Source organism: Copadichromis virginalis, linkage group LG5 (genome assembly GCF_057382275.1).
Source record: "Copadichromis virginalis isolate Kocher_CV1m ecotype Utaka linkage group LG5, C_Virginalis_male_GT1.1, whole genome shotgun sequence".
Taxonomy (NCBI): domain Eukaryota; kingdom Metazoa; phylum Chordata; class Actinopteri; order Cichliformes; family Cichlidae; genus Copadichromis; species Copadichromis virginalis.
Window position 1 is genome coordinate 2,180,756 of NC_140622.1, and position 22,058 is coordinate 2,202,813.

General features: G+C 40.8%; 1 protein-coding gene across 1 annotated transcript; it reads left to right on the top strand.

Moving 5' to 3' along the window:
- Positions 1-9,575: 9,575 nt before the first annotated feature.
- Positions 9,576-13,310, top strand: elf3 (E74-like factor 3 (ets domain transcription factor, epithelial-specific)). Its single transcript, XM_085455566.1, has 9 exons — positions 9,576-9,705; positions 9,818-9,978; positions 10,490-10,726; positions 10,878-10,991; positions 11,073-11,219; positions 11,306-11,392; positions 11,491-11,610; positions 11,821-12,016; positions 12,407-13,310. Exons 2-9 carry the CDS (start codon positions 9,825-9,827, stop codon positions 12,516-12,518), a joined length of 1,167 nt encoding a protein of 388 aa, XP_085311692.1. The 5' UTR covers positions 9,576-9,705; positions 9,818-9,824; the 3' UTR covers positions 12,519-13,310.
- The last annotated feature ends 8,748 nt before the right edge of the window (positions 13,311-22,058 follow it).

Here is a 22,058-nt window from a genome sequence, read left to right on the forward strand (position 1 = left end):
AGGAACGGAACACTAGTGATGTGACGTTCTGTATCGAGGCTTCGAAGCGTGTGTCGAGTAATGGAGGGGGCGTTTCCGCGAAGCGCGTATCGAGGCTTGCTTCATTTATGGGAGGAGCTGAAAATGATGACGTCCGAAGCCTCGCTGCCCGGCTGTACTACGTGACTGGTTCAGGAAGCGGTTCGAACTTTGCCGCAAATAATCATTTTCCATACTGCCAGCATAACTATACACAGTATACTGCCATCACTACAATATAGATGTTTTACACACTCCTTTTGTTGTTGACATTTACAGGCTGTGTGCAAAATGCCACACTCTTCAACTTCATGCCAACTAATATTTTTACGTCCAGTAGGTGTCCTGCTAGAGCAAATGAAGCTTCAAGAAGCTTCGCGTTGGGGTGAACCAATTGGATGAAAAGCTTCAGTGCTTCATGAGGCTTCATCTGCCCATCACTACGGAACACCATAGAACGCAGATAACGCAGAAATACACGGATGAATGCAGATAACGCAGAGGCAGACTGATGAATGCAGACGAGCCGACAACGAACACAGACCGACACCCACTAAATATACACACACAAGGTAATCAGGTAATCACACACAGGAGGGAAGAACAGCTGAACCTAATACACATGAGGACCGAAGGAGACAAGCTGAACACAATGACAACAGACACAGACCTTCAGAACAGAACAGGAAATCCAGAACACGAGCCTTCAAAGTAAAACAGGAAACACACAGACTGATTTACAACACAACACGGGGACATGAACAGAGCACCAAAAACAGACACAGGTAGGGCTGAATATACACCAAACTTCAGGTACCCCCTAAACTAATACAAATCAGAATAAACACAAAATGCTGGGTCAACGACCCAGGACCATGACACTTGTAAAGTAAAAACATGATGTATGATGATATTTAAGCTCATCCTGCTTGGTTGTTATTTAAGAAGAGAGTTTATTCGTCTGTGCGAGGACTGAATCTGTTTCTTTTCTTGGAGATAAGTTCCCCTGCCTTAGAAAGAATTCTCTCATGTGGAACAGAAGAGGCTGCAGAAACTGCAATGCAAGTTGGTAGAGATGCAGGTATGCAGGGAGTGCAGAATTATTAGGCAAATTGTATTTTTGAGGAATAATGTTAATATTGAACAACAACCATGTTCTCAATGAACCCAAAAAACTCATTAATATCAAAGCTGAATGTTTTTGGAAGTAGTTTTTAGTTTGTTTTTAGTTTTAGCTATTTTAGGGGGATATCTGTGTGTGCAGGTGACTCTTACTGTGCAGAATTATTAGGCAACTTAACAAAAAACAAATATATACCCATTTCAATTATTTATTTTTACCAGTGAAACCAATATAACATCTCCACATTCACAAATATACATTTCTGACATTCAAAAACAAAACAAAAACAAATCAGCGACCAATATAGCCACCTTTCTTTGCAAGGACACTCAAAAGCCTGCCATCCATGGATTCTGTCAGTGTTTTGATCTGTTCACCATCAACATTGCGTGCAGCAGCAACCACAGCCTCCCAGACACTGTTCAGAGAGGTGTACTGTTTTCCCTCCTTGTAAATCTCACATTTGATGATGGACCACAGGTTCTCAATGGGGTTCAGATCAGGTGAACAAGGTGGCCATGTCATTAGTTTTTCTTCTTTTATACCCTTTCTTGCCAGCCACGCTGTGGAGTACTTGGACGCGTGTGATGGAGCATTGTCCTGCATGGAAATCATGTTTTTCTTGAAGGATGCAGACTTCTTCCTGTACCACTGCTTGAAGAAGGTGTCTTCCAGAAACTGGCAGTAGGACTGGGAGTTGAGCTTGACTCCATCCTCAACCCGAAAAGGCCCCACAAGCTCATCTTTGATGATACCAGCCCAAACCAGTACTCCACCTCCACCTTGCTGGCGTCTGAGTCGGACTGGAGCTCTCTGCCCTTTACCAATCCAGCCACGGGCCCATCCATCTGGCCCATCAAGACTCACTCTCATTTCATCAGTCCATAAAACCTTAGAAAAACCAGTCTTGAGATATTTCTTGGCCCAGTCTTGACGTTTCAGCTTGTGTGTCTTGTTCAGTGGTGGTCGTCTTTCAGCCTTTCTTACCTTGGCCATGTCTCTGAGTATTGCACACCTTGTGCTTTTGGGCACTCCAGTGATGTTGCAGCTCTGAAATATGGCCAAACTGGTGGCAAGTGGCATCTTGGCAGCTGCACGCTTGACTTTTCTCAGTTCATGGGCAGTTATTTTGCGCCTTGGTTTTTCCACACGCTTCTTGCGACCCTGTTGACTATTTTGAATGAAACGCTTGATTGTTCGATGATCACGCTTCAGAAGCTTTGCAATTTTGTACAAATTGTACAAATTTTCTGTACAATTGTTTCTAGAATTTTTGACAGAAAACGGAAGCTTGGAAATATGTCTGAAATTAGCAAGAACAGAGGAATCAAGGTTCATTTTTTTAAGTACTGGCTGCACCAGAGCATGCTTGAACCCAGTTGGTACTACTCCAGAGCTAAGACTGCTATTACACAGAGGGTTAACGAGGGAAGTGGGAGCACACAGGGAACACAGCTGACACAGATAATCGTAACGAGACACGGCAGGAGTGAACACAACATCACGCATACTGACGAGAGACTGTCAAAGTAAATTGCAATTTTGAGACTGCTGCATCCCTCTGCAAGATATCTCACTATTTTTGACTTTTCTGAGCCCGTCAAGTCCTTCTTTTGACCTATTTTGCCAAAGGAAAGGACGTTGCCTAATAATTATGCACACCTGATATAGTGAAACACATGGATTGCTTGTTCCAAGTTTTTAAAGGATAAAAATGATCTCACCAAGGATAGGAAAAAGTCCTCTCGAAGAGGTAAGACCTCCAACGGCCCCAACAATAGAGGCACTTTGGACACTAATTCCCCCACCTCTCCCCCCTCCATAGAGCCATCACCACCTTCAAACTGTTCACCTACAACACCCCCCTCCTCACCCCACACAAAAGAGGATTTCACACCACCTCCTCCCACCACAACTCTTCATATTCATGAAGCAGATGTGAGGAAGCAGTTTAAGAACCTGAATGCTCGGAAAGCTCCCGGCCCAGACGGCGTGTCTCCTGCCACCCTCAGACACTGTGCAAACGAGCTGGCCCCAGTGTTTTCTGGCATTTTCAACTCATCACTGCAGGCATGTCATGTGCCTGCCTGCTTCAAGTCCTCCACCATAATCCCTGTCCCCAAGAAACCTAGGATCACTGGACTAAATGACTACAGACCCGTGGCTCTGACATCTGTGGTCATGAAGTCATTTGAGCGCCTAGTTCTCTCCCATCTCAAGACCCTCACGGCCCCCCTCCTGGACCCCCTGCAGTTTGCATATAGAGCCAACAGGTCTGTAGACGACGCCATCAACATGGCCCTACACTTCATCCTGCAGCATCTGGACTCCCCAGGAACCTACGCCAGGATCCTGTTTGTGGACTTCAGCTCTGCCTTCAACACCATCCTTCCAGACCATCTCGGAGACAAGCTTTCCCAGATGAATGTGACAGAAACGGAAGCTTGGAAATATGTCTGAAATTAGCAAGAACAGAGGAGTCAAGGTTCATTTTTTTAAGTACTGGCTGCACCAGAGCATGCTTGAACCCAGTTGGTACTACTCCAGAGCTAAGACTGCTATTACACAGAGGGTTAACGAGGGAAGTGGGAGCACACAGGGAACACAGCTGACACAGATAATCGTAACGAGACACGGCAGGAGTGAACACAACATCACGCATACTGACGAGAGACTGTCAACGTAAAACAGGAAGTACACAGAGGTTCAGAAAGGAGGAGAGAGAGCACGGAGAGCGCGGACATAACGGGCTGGGGAAACGTGGAATAAAGCACAAGGAGGGGAAACGAGGGCTCACAGATACACAGGGGGTAATCAAATAAGGAACATCTTAACAGAACAACCTAGGAACCAAGGCATAAATAAGGAACAAAATACCAAACACACGAAAACTAAGAATACTGGGCCAACATGGCCCAGGACCATGACAACAACCCAATAACCCCCAAAGTGTCTAAGTCACGTGACGTGTCGGCGCAACACCGAAACATAAGGGGGGGGGGGGGGCGGCAAAGTGTGCCTGCTCTCCGCTGACACAGGAGGGCGAGTCCAGCGACCTGGCTGTTTCGTTTTTGCCGAAAGCACAGCATAGCAAACAAGCAGAACTCAAAGTAAAGAATCGATCTAACCAGGCTAGTATCGATCCAAGCAAATGGGCGATAGAAAACCGATCGGTGTCTATGCCGTCCCCAATGGCATGACGTCGGGGCAGTGTGAGTACGAGCAAATTTTTTTTTTTGCCGATGCCCGTGATGCCCACGCCACCACGATGCCGCCCTGGGCAACCGCCCACGTCGCCCATATCAAAAACCACTACTGCTCTCAAATCAGAAATCTGTTATGGTCAACCCTAGATGCCCACTCCATGTCCTGGAGGTTATCAACAGTAGTGGATTCAGTCAAAGATTGACTGCACTACAATGCCAGACTTTTTACACCAGAGGCTATACGACAGTTTCATGCACAAACTTTAATAATACAGTTGTATCCACATTAGCTCTTTCATCCACTGTTATCCTCTTCAGTGCCTTGTACCAACACAGAGCACAGCAGCTACCCGAACGCTACTCCAACAGAGGTTGATTACATTGTTAATAATTTTTTAAACTCTTTCACAGGTGTTACAGTATCCAAAGAGAGTCTCTCAAACTCTCAAAAGAGCACCTTTAAGCCGATAACCTGTAAGCCAGAGAAGAAATGGCATATCACAAATTTAGAAGACCATTATTTACCCTGGAGAAATAGTTTGCAGCTTTAAAAAAAAAAAACGTAAAGCTAAAACATCTTACAAAATATGAACAGCCCTAGGTTTCTTTTCAGCACTATAGCCAAGCTGACAAAAAGTCAGAGCTCTGTTGAGCTTTAATGTTAACTAGTACTGACTTCATGAACTTCTTCAGAATCAGAATCAGAAAGGGTTTTATTGCCAAATGTTGAGCAGGTTTACAACATTGGGAAATTGCTGCGGTGCTTCAGTGCAAACATACTGTCAGAAATTAAGCTTAAATAGACATGAAAATAAAAATAAGAATAAGAATTAAAAGTGCTAAGTAGATAGATATATACATGAGTGCAGGTGGTGGTCAGTGCAAACATGGAATGATGCAGTGAACACAGCGTAGGGTCATGTGTTAGTGGTGGGAACAGTCATAAGGTTATTGTTCATGTGTCCAACAGCAGAGGGGAAGAAACTGTTCTTATGGCGAGAGGTTCTGGTGCGAATGGACCGGAGCCTCCTGCCTGAGGGGAGCAGGTCAAACAGACTGTGTCCAGGGTGAGAAGGGTCAGCTGAGATCCGAGCTGCACGCCCCAGTGTCCTGGAGGTGTACAGGTCCTGCAGAGATGGGAGTCTGCAGCCAATCACCTTCTCAGCAGAGCGCACAACACGCTGCAGTCTCTGTTTGTCCCTGATAGTGGCTCCAGCGTACCACACGGTGATGGAGGAGGTGAGGATGGACTCGATGATTGCAGTGTAGAATTCAGAAATACCGTTGTAAACATTAGAGAAAAAATACTGTTGTCAACCAGCTAACAGATCATCTGCAGAGGTTTATTTGAAGAGTTTCAGTCAGGTTTCAGAGCTCATCACAGCACAGAAACAGCTTTAGTGAAGGTTACAAATGATCTTCTTATGGCCTCTGACAGTGGACTCATCTCTGTGCTTGTCCTGCTAGACCTCAGTGCAGCGTTCGATACTGTCGACCATAATATCCTATTAGAGCGATTAGAACATGCTGTAGGTATTACAGGTACTGCGCTGCAGTGGTTTGTATCATATCTATCTAATAGACTCCAGTTTGTGCATGTAAATGGAGAGTCCTCTTCACACACTGAGGTTAATTACTGGGTTTCACACGGTTCTTTATTTGTAGTTAATATTGTTTTGCTGTTTGAGATGTCTGGTGTCATGTTCATATTGCAACATAATTATAGGTAAACACCATTAAATTTTTCATCATGTTGCATAAATCTAATTACATTTATTGAAACTATATTTTTGAAAGGGGGTCACAGTAAAACTTTAATGTGGGTTGTGATTGGGCTAAAGGCATATTTTTTGTTATACGGTATCTGCGAAATGCCCCAACTTTAGCAATATACCAATGAAGAGTGACGAAAAAGAGCATGCATTGAAAGCGATGAAAGAATTTGTCCGTTAGTCTTCAGGCGATGAAAGCAAAAACCTGTTGCGTAGCATTCCTGTAATCCGCTGGGGAAACTGAGTGAGCAGCATTGTGAAATCTGGGAGAAAGCAATGTTCTTTAGCAATTACTGACTGAAACAGATTCCAAAGGTTAGTAGGAAATAGGATTATCAGACACACGTCACCACCTGTCCACACCTGATATTTCTTCTCACTCTGAATAAGAGCCTGTGACGTCTCACCCTGCTTTTATGACCAGAGACAAGTGATATGTTTTAGGACTTTTCTCCTAATAATACTGATCAGTTAGCGCTGGAATGTCATTAATTCTTAACAAAAATGCCTCTATGAATAATGCTGACGCAAAGCCTAATTAAAACAGGAACAACATTGAGAACAGTGAATTCTGTACCGCTGTGATGTAAATTCTGAGTCTTTTTGCTCTAGCTCAGTTTCCTGATTCCAGCAAAAGCCAAGTATAGGGACGAAAAGTGCAAAGAATTGAAGATCCAAGTGTCAGATGAGCTGTGAAAAATGTCACGTCGGATATACATAAAAGTTGCCTAAATTCTAAATGATTGAAGTACAACACACATTATTCCAAAGTCAAACTTGGTGATTTATTTTTAAATTGAAAACCACATTCTTCTTCTGGCACTGTTCTACTTTTTCTTTTCAAAACAGTATGAGAGAAGTATTTCAGCAAACAGGAAGTGTCTGGGTCTGGTCTCCTGGTGTTCCTATCACTGAAAGCAGGCTTTCATAATTGCAATGCTTAATGTTGGACCAGATGTCTACTTATTGCTATGTCCCCAAGCATGCATCAAAAGAAATCTTTAAACATTCGACTCTGAGGCCTAAAGCACGTGTTCTTTTGTGGTCTTACACCTTTATTCTTTCCTAACTTAAATATACAGAGTGAATTTCTGGCTCTGCCATCTATCCATTTTGTTGTTGTTGCTGATGTGTTTATTGGCCTATGAATAACAGAGGCAGTTACTTGTTTTGCTAATGCTGATGCTGACTGGCCAGTTTGTAGGTTTTTATTACTCCCTTTATATCTAGCTATTTGCTTTTTTCACCGATTTAACCGGAGCCTCATTGTGTCATCTCTCTGTGTGCTGCACTGGCTGTGGAGATGACAATAAAGTTTACTTTGATTTGGTTAAATGACTTGTGAGTTCATTTCTCCGGTGTTCTCCTATGTTATTTCTCTTGCTGGGAGCATATTTGTGTTTCACTGCAAAACATTTCAACACAGTAAGTCAAACAAATAAAATCCATAATGCCTATTTTTATTTGCATACAAATGAATATCTGCGCTGTGCTGCGTTAAACACTTTGTGGTAGTTACAGCCATCGTGTTACAGCACTCGTGTAGAAAACCTTCCTGTTGCTGAATTTCATGTTTACTTTTGGAATCAATGATAGAGTACAAGAAAAAACACTATTTTAAATGGACCACAGACCCTAGCCCTAAACAGTCACCCAAGAGATTAAAGAGTACAACAAAACTCTAATATGACCTGAAACGTAACAAGAATGACATGTCACTTTTTAAAGCCTTTTAAAAAAAGCAATAATTGACAGTATTTCAATGGTACATTTTTATGTATTTCTTTCTGTACTTTTCTGCATTTCTACCATGTATTGGCCAAGCCATATTGTAAGAGATCCTTTTTTATATTAGCAGAACAGATACTTTACAAATGCTGTAGGCTTTGGCAGGAGATTACTAACCACTAGGTATCAGCACTGAGCCAGGCCAAGCAGTAGCTTTGGTTTGCTGCAACACAGAAAACCTGTTTCTTTCTGCAATATGACACCTGGACAGAGTACGTACACACTGTGTCTGCAAAATACTGACGAGCTTACCATTAGGATGGAATAATTATGAACATGCCCTCTTGTGTTTATATCCTCTGATGTTTATCTAAACAAGTATTAGTACCAATACTAACAATATGGCCGCTGATATTTCTTTGCTGTTGTAAGGATTAAGTTTACACTTCTCTAGGCTTTGAGCTCTGTTACAGGTATCTAGGTACAGTAATGTTAAGAGAGCTGGACACTCTTAACAGTCTACAATTCTGACTGGAGCGAGGGAAACACTGGCATACAGTGTGCCGACTGCTGTCTGCTCCTAGAGTTTCAGAGTAAGAATGATTTACAGCACCTCTAAAGTCAACAGGCAACATAACTTCATTAAGCTGTTGCCATTGCTGGCAACATGAACTGAAGGCTTTGTGCACTGATGAGAGGTTTGGCAGGTATGGTTTGTTTTAGCTTGGTAGAGACTTTGGAATCAGAGTAAATTAGAAACAGACACATTTAGGCCTAATCTGAGCTGCTTTTAGGACTTACAGCTCAGCTCCCTCACAAACATGGGTCAAAAGGCTTGATATGGTGCAGTGTGCAAGCGTAGTCTAGGTCAGATATGGCCCAGAAGTCATAAAGCTGGCTAAATATGTGAGGCAGGTCCATAAAATAAATGTCAGTCATCCTGGACATCAAGGCTAAGATAGAAAATGCACATATTTTGGGCAAAAACTTACTGCTGGATATTTTGGATGTACAAGTCATATTTTCATGTTCACACCAGTATTAAAGATACAGGTTGATCAATACAAAGGTTCAATTAAGTTTTTCTTGCCATGAAAATCTTTCTCTGTGCTCTCTCTCTGTGCCTGTGTGTGTTTATGTGTGTAACCTGGTAAATATGAGGTTACCACTTAGCTTCGTGTGTGTCAAACAAGGCAGCTGGGTGCAGTAGAAGTTTGAGAAGCTACATAACATTCTTTTATCACTGTTTGCCTGTGGTGACTGGCAAAACTGATAAAGGTACCTGTCCTCACAGGACAGGTACCTCTTTGTGTCTATTTTTTAGATCGTGACTATTTGCAAATGTCTATCACACACACCCCTTCCTCACTGATGTGAAACATGTCTGTGTCAATACCTTGACATTTAAATATGCCAAGTTAGTTGAAAAACAGTAGAAATGTAAAAGTATTTCAAAAGGGACCTAGAATAAGAACTGTAATGGAACAAAAGAAATGTCAAGCAACAAAAATCTAAGGAAAAAGAAGCCTATGAAAGCTGCCCAGTCAGTGTACAAAATATGATGTAGAAATATAAGCGAAGAATAAAAGGCAGGGCAGGTTTGTTTTGTTGATCAAGTTCTCAGGAAACTGGGGGAGGAGTAGCAATGGAGGCGTGGCCATGTTCAGGTGGAATTCCCCTGAATTTACCTGAGTCCATCCCCCACAACTATAAAGCTCATAAGGGAAAAGCAGGTACATTTTTTTGCCGTGGATACCGAGCCAGAGAGGGCAGTGGTACTCAAACAGCAGAATCCAGACACTGGATTGTCTTAGGACGTCTTTCTGTTTCATCATATTGTGGCCAGTGTTGTAATCAGGTAAATTATATACATACCTAACTTATGATCCTGCTTTTAATAAGCTTTGTTTGCTGGTTTCCTGTTTGCTAGTTTTTCTGGGATGTAAAGAAGCATTTTCTATATTTCACAGTGCCTCCATGTCATCGCCGTGCCTCAGCACTGTTCTGACTCATGCTAACCTAACCATGTATCAGACTGGTTTGCCAGATGTGCTGCAACATCAGGCCACTATGCTTTCCAGCATCAGTCCGCTGCAAATCAGCAATCCAGCATACAGTTCCAACATAGCTGGTGAGAAGAGACATGTTATTTCTGACCTTGCACTGTCACACAATTCACGTGTTTAGCTGATCTGTGTCAGACAAAAGATTTTCAACATGTTAAGTCTCTTGGCTTTGAAGCTTTAGTTAACCAGGCCAGTCTAGTTTCAGCTACAGACTAATCTCAAAGTAAACAGACGCTCTCTTTCAAACTTCAGCCAGCCTGCTCACCTTTGCTTTGACCTTATTTAGTCACTCACTAAATGATTTACCAGGCAAGTAATGTTTAACTCAGCATAACCGCATAACAGGAGAATGCTGTGACCTCATGGTTAAAACAGTTTCACTTTATTTGTTCGAACTTAGAGACGGGCTTCAAAGTTAAGCTAAACTAAAAGTGCCTTATTGTCAGATTCAAACCTGTGTGTATGAACCAAGATCATGGTTTTTATGAAAATATGCTAAATTTCTGTTAAAGCTTAGTGTGTACTGAGTATCTGCACAGCTCAGGAATAATAAATAATCTCTGGCTGTCGCTGCAGGTCAGGGGTACAGGCAGATCAGCCCTAATTACTGGACAGCAGATCATGTGTTGGAGTGGATCAGTGACCAAGTAGAGAGCACCAAGTTCGATGCAAACACCCTTAGTCTGGCAAACTGTGCCATGGATGGCTCCGCCCTTTGCCAGATGAACCGGGAGCAGATGATTGGGATCTTTGGTGTGCAGCTTGGCCCACACCTCTATCAGAGTCTACAGGAGCACAAGAGCAAAATGCCTGGTAAAATGCTCATGTTATTCAGGAACAATTTACTGACAGCAACAGCTGAAAATATCCATACATAACTGAACTATTTCTAACATCTAGCTATGTGAAGAAGAATTATTTTTATGTATGAAAAATACATGTAAACTAATCTTTCCTTCCCCAGAGATGCAGATGTTATCAGGACAAGAATTGAACGAGACCTGCCAGCTCTTGGACAACTTCTTGGACAACCTTGGACAGAACTTTCCTCTACTCAGCACAATTAAAATTGGTCAAGGTACATCTTATACCGATATGTTCAAAGTTGACATATTATGTGGACTAGTTTACAAGTGGACTTGCTAATTTCTACTTACAGCTGAAGAAGCTGTCAACAAAAGAGAATTTGACTATCAGGATGACTATGATCTGACTACTCTGACCATGGAACCAATGACACCACTGAGAGACACTGGCTACCTGTCTGATAATCATTCTGACAGCGAGTACAGCTCCTCCTCCAACAGTTAGTATTTTATCTTCATATTTGTCAAGACTTGTTATCATTCAAGTTCAAGAATGTTATTAAAAATATATCTCTCATGTATTCAGCTGGCATGTTTGGCTTTCCAAGCATCGGTTCACCAGAGTCTGGCAGCAGCGAATCTGACCCCGAGTTCTCTTACCCTCCGATTTCAAGTGAGTAAACAAGAAAAAACAACAACAAAAAACGTTTGAAGTTATTTGCATTCCCTGTATTTCGATTCATTTCTGATAAGTCACCATCTCATCGACAGAAGTGTACATCAAGCCAGAGAATGGAGAGTCCCGATTGAAACGACCACGGGGGCGACCTCCTAAAGTCAGCAGAGAGCACAGCAGCAACATATATGACAATCCAAAGAAAAACAAACATGGTAAGCCCACAAATGCTGTCTTACTAATAATGTAAAACCGTTTCAGTAGGCATGCATCTGAACACTGAACTATTTTACAGATTCTATTTTGCATTTAATTTGCATCTTTACTAGACCACAGATATTGATCTTTTCTTCTTGCTTGCTTTATGCTAATGCAGCATGCACATGCAAACAGACATTTAGCTTATTTTGTCCCACTGTCTTCAGCACCTCGTGGCACTCACCTGTGGGAATTCATCAGAGACATTCTGATCCACCCAGAAAAGAATCAGGGCCTAATGAAATGGGAGGACCGCCGTGAGGGTGTCTTTAAGTTCCTCAAATCTGAAGCTGTGGCTCAGATGTGGGGCCAGAAGAAGAAAAACAGCAGCATGACATATGAAAAGCTCAGCCGTGCAATGAGGTGAGTTCTTGCAGCAGCCCTTCCTTTACTTCTTCCTCAATCTCAACAATTTAATCAGATATTTGAATCAGATATGATTCAGAAGAAAATATTGTAACAAGGCTAAAAACACATGCTGCAGTAACAGCAGTGACAGCTTCGTCACATTTAAGATACTTTTCAGATGCTTTTGCTTTAACTATGAATCAAACTTTAGCCCAACTAATCAGAGTTGCACTGGATACATAGCTCCTCCAGGTCACAGAAGTCAGAAGATTGTTATGGCAGGTTAATTAAGACTCTCCGCTTCACATATAAAACGCTCAGTTGTTTTAAACTGAGCACCAGATGATGAAGGGGATGATATGCTATGTGCTGAACTTCAAGTAACTGAAACTTCTCCATCTGCAGGTATTACTATAAAAGGGAGATTCTGGAACGAGTCGATGGCAGGAGGCTTGTATACAAGTTTGGAAAAAACTCCAGTGGCTGGAAGATTGAGGAGATTGGTATGACTATGTAAGACATTAGTTACTAAGTGGGTAAGAACTGAAAAGCCAGTCAGAGCAGCAGTTCAGCAACTATAAATGCCTAACCATGTTGCCTGTCTGAAAAAATCCTTGCTGCCCCAAATGTTTAAGACACTAACTTCCTTTAGAAGGAAGGTGTTACAGAAAATGTAAGCCAGTGTTTATGGCTCTAGTAGGTTTTATGAACCAATATGACGTTTCACGTGTTTTTAAATTGTTTTAGATACTTGTGAGTGCAAGTACCTACAGTAAAGGCTGAAAAAGCAAACCTCGTACAGATGAACAGATTTTACTCTGGTATTTACTTGTTTTTGTTGATGCAGGACTCTCGTCTTCATTCGCTACTGTAGCACTATAAACATCTTTTCTGTCATTTTCCCATATCACAGTTTTTTTTTCACGTGAAAAACATTGTTTCTTAGTGTAACATAAGTTTGGAAAAACAAAAAAACTTGGCTAGAAATAAATGTAGAAGTTACTTCACATTAACAAAGTAAAGATGTGCACTACATGTCTTTTGGTATCACTTATTATAAAGTGTGTTTACACAATGTTTGAGTACAGAGTAGTTCATAAGTGTCTGAATTTGAACATGACTGGTTGGTGTGAATCAGTCAGAAATCTGTTGCAGTTTGTGTGATTGTTGTAATGTAATCATCGATCTCTGGATTGATGAGGGGAGTAAATCTTATGTCAATCATTATGTGAATTATGTGAATTATGTGAATTGCATGGCATATTGTTTTTATGGCTTTTTGTATAAATAAATTTTGACATGTATCAACTTTCTGTTTGGGGACTGTTTTTTCCACATACTTCATTATTAGTGAGCATGTTGTTGAAACAAACATATTGGATACCTCATTAGTGAAAGTGTTGGGGGTTGGAAAGTCCTACAACAAGAGCTGCAGGATGCTGGAGAAAAGGCTGGGACAGAACCAAAACCTATGAGAAGACGAAATTAGACGCAATTAAGTAACAGTAGACATTCACTGGACGCTTCATTATGGTTGCCAGTCTCAAATGACAACAGATTCACAAACTAAAAAGTACGTTACAGTATCCATTGCCAACAACCTGTTTATGAAATGAACCCTTTCATATTGCATTCATGTATGGATCAGGTTATTTGGAAGCACGCCAGATATATTTATATTGATAAACTTTAGACCTATCTACAAAGAATAAATGTCTGTGTGACATAAATAAACAGATGATTAAAACCTTTTTATATATATTTGTTTGTCCTGAAAACATATCAGCCAAAAATGATTAGAAAATATTTAACTGAAAGTCCAAATGGCAACAACATTATGGAATTGTTGCAATTTACTAGTAAACCTTAATCAATCTTCTACTTCTTCTTCTTTTGTCCTTTAATTGGTAATTGGAAGAGGAAGGGGTCCTCAGAGCCATCAGATACAGCCACCCTCAAATATGCAAACATGATGCAAACACAGTTCTTGCAGCTGTATCAAGCGCCCACAGAAACTGTGTTGTCCCTACTCTCCCATAGAATACATACACAGACATGCCATGTGTTTCAGTCTTAAGTTTCCCATAAACCTCAGTTTTAGACCATCAGTATGGGTGAACAATACTAATGGTCTAAAATCTTGGAACAGCCTCATCACACATTTTTTGCAGCTGAAAATAATGTTAAAATTTTTCATATTTTAATGCTGTCAGATGCAAAAACTGATCCAGTTTAACCCCAAGTAGCTAAAATGGATCATTATTATTACTCTGACTGAGATAACATCTTAAATTACAATAAAAAAACAAAACATGTTCATAAAGTAAGGGGGGGGGGAAATAAATGCAGGCAGTTTCGATTTTAAATAGATGTTTTCTTTTGTTGTCTTCTTTCACAACACAGGCAGGTTAAAAATATTCTTTATTTTTAACATTATTACAGAATAAATTGACAAAATCTTATATATTTAGGATTAAGGACAAGACTAAGAATCCAAGTCAATAATGTGAGAGATAGGAGAGATACAATTTCAGAGAACTATAACTTAAGAACCTTTAGAACAGAATATCCAGATACAAATAAGACCTTCATTACTATTGGAAGGGGTTTCTTTGTCTCTGTTGAGTTTAAGATTGTGGCATCTCCATTTGCTTACGCTAAGTTGCCTACAGATTGTTGTGCTAATAACAATATGATGTTATGATGTTAGTATTCCATAAAAAAGATGGAACCCTTTTTTTTTTATCCTGATGGATAAAATAGAATAAAAATGAGAAACTTTGAATGATTTACTGTCCATATTATCTCAGCATAAAACGATTATAGACAGCACATGGTTTCTGCCCAACAACTTGAGCATGCAAGATCAAGCTAACTCTGCAATTGGCTGACCGAACTGCAATTAGTCTTCCATTTAAAATACTGGCTTTATATGATAATCCCCTAACCTTTTAAGAATGCAAATATATATTAATCTTATACTGCTCACTGCTATCAGAGGAACTGAATGTGAACAACATGCATATAGAGTGGCTGTATAGCAGGTCATCTAATAATCTGACCTTTGGTGGTTTGATCCTTGACTGCCCCAGTCTGCATAATTATCTCTGATCTGTGTAAATACTTGACTTTAAGCAGGAAAAGCATAGAAAGGGTGAATGAGGCAAGTTGTATAAAGTGATTTGAGTCCTGAGGCAGAGTAGAAAAGTGCTGTCCATTCACCATGCACACGTGGGATAAACCCTACACAAAGCTAAAGAGAACTCTGCAGATATCCCACGTTGCATGGAAGTCCATTGTGCATTGTTACAAAAAACCAGGCCACATTATCTTTAGCTTTTTTTCTTTCTTTTTTTTTTTACTTGTACTGCGAACAGAAAGCACTGTTATGAAATGAAAAAAAAAACATAGCTTCATACCGGTCCATGCTGTAGACTCACTCGTGTTTTACCATAAGGACTAGTAATACCTGTTTGTTGGAATGGCTTTTTTCTTTTCCGTTGTGTAACAATGGAATCTTCTAGTCACCTCTTAGCAACATAATTAGTACCTATGCACCTAACAGTGTTATGAAAGTCTTTTTACTTTTTATTAAAGTTCAGACATGATCAATACGTTGTATCACTTTTGAGTTAAGGCAAACAAGTATCAGTAAAAACAGTCTATAGATAGTGCAGGTGTGCTGTGTGTGCTGTGTGATGGAATAATGAAATAATTACTATTTAGCTAAATGTGGTACTTTTAACTGCTGCACACTATCAAGGCACCACTGTTTGATTTCTAAAATGTAGAAGCTAATGTTTCTTTGTGGTTTTCACATTTCTCAGTCTGCTTCTTTCAGAGTTAACTCTGGCAGACATTTTCTGCTTTCAGCTTTGTTCGCTACAGGTCAGACCTGTTATTCGTGATGGGGCACGATAACATCTAGTAGGGTAGGCTGCAACATAAAAACTTGATTTGATGGAAGTGGCATTTACCTGAGACTTTAGTAAGAAATTGCTTTTAATTACATATCTGATTTTCTTCAGCAACATATGAATAGGTATTAAATATATTTATGCTTTGCATTAATATATAGTTCATGTAGTTTACTGAATAACAATGCCACAAAATTCCTCCTTGATCAACATTTGGCAATAAGTGAGAAAAAAACTCCTAAGATACAAGAGGAAATCTTTGAGATAACTGGAAATACAGAATAGAAAGATAAGAGGTAGAGTAAGGGCATTGTTGTTGTATATAAAGCCTTGTTGCTAAAGGAGTAATTATAATTATTATTATTAATTATTATTAACTATATATTATTATATATAGTTTGTGGGGATAGGTTAATTAATTAATCCAAATTGTCCATAGGTGTGAATGCGGGAGTCTGTCCCTGTGTGTTGGCCCTGCGACAGACTGGCGACCTGTCCAGGGTGTACCCCGCCCCCTCGCCCTATGACAGCTGGGATAGGCTCCAGCGCCCCCCGCGACCCTGAGAAGGATAAGCAGAAGCGAATGGATGGATGGATGGATGGTCAGTTAGGTTGGCTACAGCTTTCATAAAGAACTTTGTTAAAGCATTAGAACTCAAAATGATCAATCTACACAGGGCTGAATTCAAAGACAGTAGTAGTTTGTACAGCCCCCACGTGCCTGTATGCATAAAACAGTGAAATGTGTACTGGGGTATTTCCCCTAGATCTGAAACATATTGTCCCAGAGGAGTTCTACTGGATTTAGGTCAGCTAAATGGGGAGCCAGTCAGTGGTGTTAATTCCTTCATCCTCTAGGAACTGCTCTCTCCACTTAAGTACGGCACTGAGTCTGACAGTGGGCCCAAGGATTTCATCCTGATACCTAATGGTTGTCAGATTGCTGTTTGTTGCCTGTTCTTTCAAGGGCTGTGTCAATGACAACATACTAAACAAAATGAAAGATGGTACAGACAACATACAGTTAATATAACTGGCGTCTCCAGACCCATTCACATCTGTTTCGTGTGCTCGAGTCAGACCTGACCTAACCTAGGCAGAATGGTGAATGGTAAAGCTGCTGTTAACTGTAAAACCAGCTATATTAGTTCTTTTCTGCAGTTGTCAGAATGTGCTGTGCACTCTTAGTAATTGTTTAGTTTACTCAAAAAGTGAAAAGTGTCTAATAGAAGTGGTGGTGGTGTGTGTGTGTGTGTGTGTGTGTGTGTGTGTGTGTGTGTGTGGGGGGGGGGGGGGGTTGTATGCATTGTACCTGAATGCCATATAGTTAGTAATCATGCACTCGTACAAAAAGGTGTTCAAAACTCTCAAAAGCATTGTAGGTTATTTACCATGTAACTTAGGTCAGAGCCTTGTCTGTCACAACAAGGTAGCTTTTTATCCTGTTAGTGTTATTGTTAGACCTGTTAATGATCTAGCTGGTGAGTTTCACGAGAAAACACACACACACGTGCACACACGCGCACACAAACACACACATACACACACACACACACATTTACCTGTTGTAAGTGGAAAAGACTGTTCACCTCCTTCTAGGTCAATATACCTGTCGAGCAGGTACATTTGGCTGCTAGCCAAAAGCTGTGTGCAGCACGTAGCTTACTGGAAACCTCATGATCAGTGCCAGAAAAAACACGGGAAAGGGAGGGTGGGGGTGGATTTTTACTGCTGTGATCTCAGCACAATGTCACTGGATAAACACATGGAGAGTCATTACGCCCTTACATGCAGTCATTAAACTAACCTTTTATAATTTTGCTTTGTGTGCCACGCAGTGTCCATCCCTCAATGAAACCTCACACAGTTACACAAATACGTGTGTATATGTGTGCAATCTACATTATTTCCAGTAGCATAGGTTTGAGGCTGTGCTGAGCAAAGCTAATGTTAGCCACTGAGAAATTCAAGAGAAGAAGTATGTGGTAGCATGATCATTGAACAAATGCATTATTTTATCCTACACTCAAGTGACATCCAGAGACACAAGTCATACGGTACACCCTGCTGGGCAGGGCAGTCAATTAGAAATGATTAACCTTTTTTTATGGAGCTGGAACACTAGTATTATGACAATGCCACACTGAGAAAAGAAATACATAACAGCAATCATCAAATGCCATTTCTATGTAGTAAACCCTCTGATATTCTCATATTCTTTCATTTCCTTTACACAAACTGATTTAGTTCAGACTTTATTGTCATTCGACCATTTAGACATGATATGAACAAAACAAATTCTTGTGTCTCTGTATTGTGGAATGCACCCAAGGCCTGAAAGTCCTTAGGTCAAAATGTGACACCCCACCTGAGAGAACACAGGACCTGAGAGATGCCTCTGGCCTTTCATTAGATCACCAAAGCCTCATCCGATATCAGTGGAAGAGTGGCAGTCAAGAAGTCATTCTGAGGAAGGGGAACTAGATTCTTAAAAAAGGGCTAAGTTAGGCCAAATTATACAAAACCTGGACTGAAACACAAGTGGCAACAGGTCTTAATGGATGATGGAGACTCTGTCATGGTTTGGGGACAGTGGTGTTGGTGATCTTATTCAAACTGACAAAATTATGAATGCAGAAACTTAGAGTTTAATCCACAATGCAATACCATTTGGAAAGCATCTGATTGGCTGTAAAGACTCAGTCAATTGGAAACAGCATGACGCAATTCCCAAGTTTTTCTATCCATTGATAGAAAAAACTTGGAATTAAACACTATGAGTCAAGGACTGGCCCAGACCGAACATTATTGAAGCACCGTGGAATCAGAGAACAGAAAAAGAGTGTCACAGTGAAGGGGATGAGCAGACTCCTTGAGATAAGACGAGTGCATTTAGTTACAGTGAAACAAGGTGAACGCCGTTCTGTACACAATCTACTTCCAAAAATGACTTCTCCCAGCTCCTAACAGTGTCCGTGTCGGTCCAGTGCAACTCCGTGCTCCAGACAATAATCTCTTAGTCCGTGGTTCCTCCTGCTGCTCCCGAGCAATCCATCCTCAATTCCTAGTGAAACGCAAACACACGGTGACTAGGTAATCCTTCAGTACCACACAATTCTTCTGCTATCCACGGCAGTACAGCCAGGCTTAACTCAACGTTCCAGCGCTGACAGCTGCCCCATCACACCATTATAAAGGTCTGCCCAAGATGGCGGATAATTATTCAAATCATTCAGTGCAATTCAAGATGTTTATTTTCAATACAACAATATACACAGTATACCGCATTTCGAAATGCCGTTTCACTCCAAGCCCCCCAAGGTGCATTTAGCGGCCGGTGAAGCGATTAGCTGCAGGCGTGGTTGGGTTCAGTGGGAGAACAGTTCCAGGTCAGATGCCACCCAGCGCCCAGACTTCCGGAAATGTGGAAATGCTTCCACACAAAAAATAAACAAACACACAGTGAGACGCGGAGAAAAAAGGAGAGACCACACACATGCAAACACAACAGGCAGGTCGACCGGCGATGACTGGCCATGACAAAGACAGGAAAGTCCAAGAATATACTTTAAGAAGCATGGAGAACTATTCCTGAAGACGACTTTCTTGTAAGAAATGACAAGAAACATTGCCCAGAGGAGTTCAGGCTTTGTTGAAGAATAAAGATGGTCATACCGAATATTCACTTTTTGACTTTCTCAGTGAAATTTAAAGAACAGGTGTGGCTCAGCAGTTTTGCACAGTAGTTCTCACATAGTAAGCTCCAGCTGTTGCATGCCAAAACCTATTAAGACAAAGTCTGTGGAGTTTCTCAGTAACATCACAAGTAATATTTTCAATATATGACTATCACTACCTGCTGCTGCTGATTTACATTCAGTGAGGTATCAGTAAAATGTTTCTCCTGTCTCCTAGTAAATGGAAAATTTAATTACCAATTGTTGTTTTAATTAATTTGAAAGCCTGATGCTTAGCCTCGTCCACCCCAGCTGTGAAACTCAGAAACCAGTCTTACTTGTTATCATCTATCGTCCACCTGGGCCTTACACAGAGTTTCTGTCTGATTTCTCAGACTTTATATCTAATTTAGTTCTGAGCTCAGATAAAATCATTATTGTGGGTGATTTTAACATCCATGTAGATGCTAAAAATGACAGCCTCAACATGGCATTTAGTCTGTTATTAGACTCAATTGGCTTCTGTCAAAATGTAAAAGAACCCACCACTTTAATCACACTCTAGATCTTGTTTTAACATATGGCATAGAAACTGAACATTTAACAGTGTTTCCTGAAAACCCTCTCCTGTCTGATCATTTCCTGATAACATTTACATTTACAATAATTGATTACACAGCAGTGGAGAGTAGACTTTATCACAGTAGATGTCTTTCTGAAAGTGCTGTAACTAAGTTTAAGAATATAATCCACCCACTGTTATCATCTTCAATGCCCTGTACCAACACAGAGCAGAGCAGCTATCTGAACGCTGCTCCAACAGAGGTCGATTATCTTGTTAATAATTTCACCTCCTCACTACGTACGACTCTGGATACTGTAGCTCCTGTGAAAACTAAGGTCTCTAATCAGAAGTACCTGACTCCGTGGTATAATTCTCAAACACGTACCCTAAAGCAGATGACTCGTAATCTGGAGAGGAAATGGCGTGTCACAAATCTAGAGGATCATCATTTAGCCTGGAGAAATAGTTTGCTGCTTTATAAGAAAGCCCTCTGCAAAGCCAGAACATCTTACTATTCATCACTGATTGAAGAAAATAAGAACAACCCCAGGTTTCTCTTCAGCTCTGTAGCCAGGCTGACAAACAGTCAGAGCTCTGTTGAGCCAACAATCCCTTTAACGTTAACTAGTAATGACTTCATGAACTTCTTCACAAATAAAATTTTTATCATTAGAGAAAAAATTCCCAGTAATCATCCCACAGATGTAATATTATCTACAGCTACTCTTAGTACCATTGATATTAAGTTAGACTCTTTTTCTCCAATTGATCTTTCTGAGTTAACTTCAATAATTACTTCCTCCAAACCATCAACGTGTCTTTTAGACCCCATTCCTACAAAACTGCTCAAAGAAGTCCTGCCATTAATTAATTCTTCAATCTTAAATATGATCAACCTATCTCTAATGATCGGCTATGTATCACAGGCCTTCAAGCTAGCTGTAGTTAAACCTTTACTCAAAAAGCCATCTCTAGACCCAGCAGTCTTAGCTAATTATAGGCCAATCTCCAACCTTCCTTTCATATCAAAAATCCTTGAAAGAGTAGTTGTCAAACAGCTAACAGATCATCTGCAGAGGTTTATTTGAAGAGTTTCAGTCAGGTTTCAGAGCTCATCACAGCACAGAAACAGCTTTAGTGAAGGTTACAAATGATCTTCTTATGGCCTCTGACAGTGGACTCATCTCTGTGCTTGTCCTGCTAGACCTCAGTGCAGCATTCGATACTGTCGACCATAATATCCTATTAGAGCGATTAGAACATGCTGTAGGTATTACAGGTACTGCACTGCAGTGGTTTGTATCATATCTATCTAATAGACTCCAGTTTGTGCATGTAAATGGAGAGTCCTCTTCACACACTGAGGTTAATTATGGAGTTCCACAGGGTTCAGTGCTAGGACCAATTCTGTTTACATTATACATGCTTCCCTTAGGCAGCATTATTAGACGACATAGCATACATTTACACTGCTATGCCGATGACACCCAGCTCTATCTGTCCATGAAGCCAGATAACACACACCAATTAGTTAAACTGCAGGAATGTCTTAAAGACATAAAGACCTGGATGGCCGCTAACTTTCTGCTTCTTAATTCAGATAAAACTGAGGTTATTGTACTCGGCCCTGAAAATCTTAGAAATATGGTATCTAACCAGATTCTTACTCTGGATGGCATTACCTGCAGCAAGAGTCCTGACAGGGACTAGAAAGAGAGAGCATATTTCTCCTGTTTTGGCTTCCTGTTAAATCCAGAATTGAATTCAAAATCCTGCTCCTCACATACAAGGTCTTAAATAATCAGGCCCCATCTTATCTTAATGACCTTGTAGTACCATATCACCCTATTAGAGCTCTTCGCTCTCGCTCTGCAGGCCTACTTGTTGTTCCTAGAGTA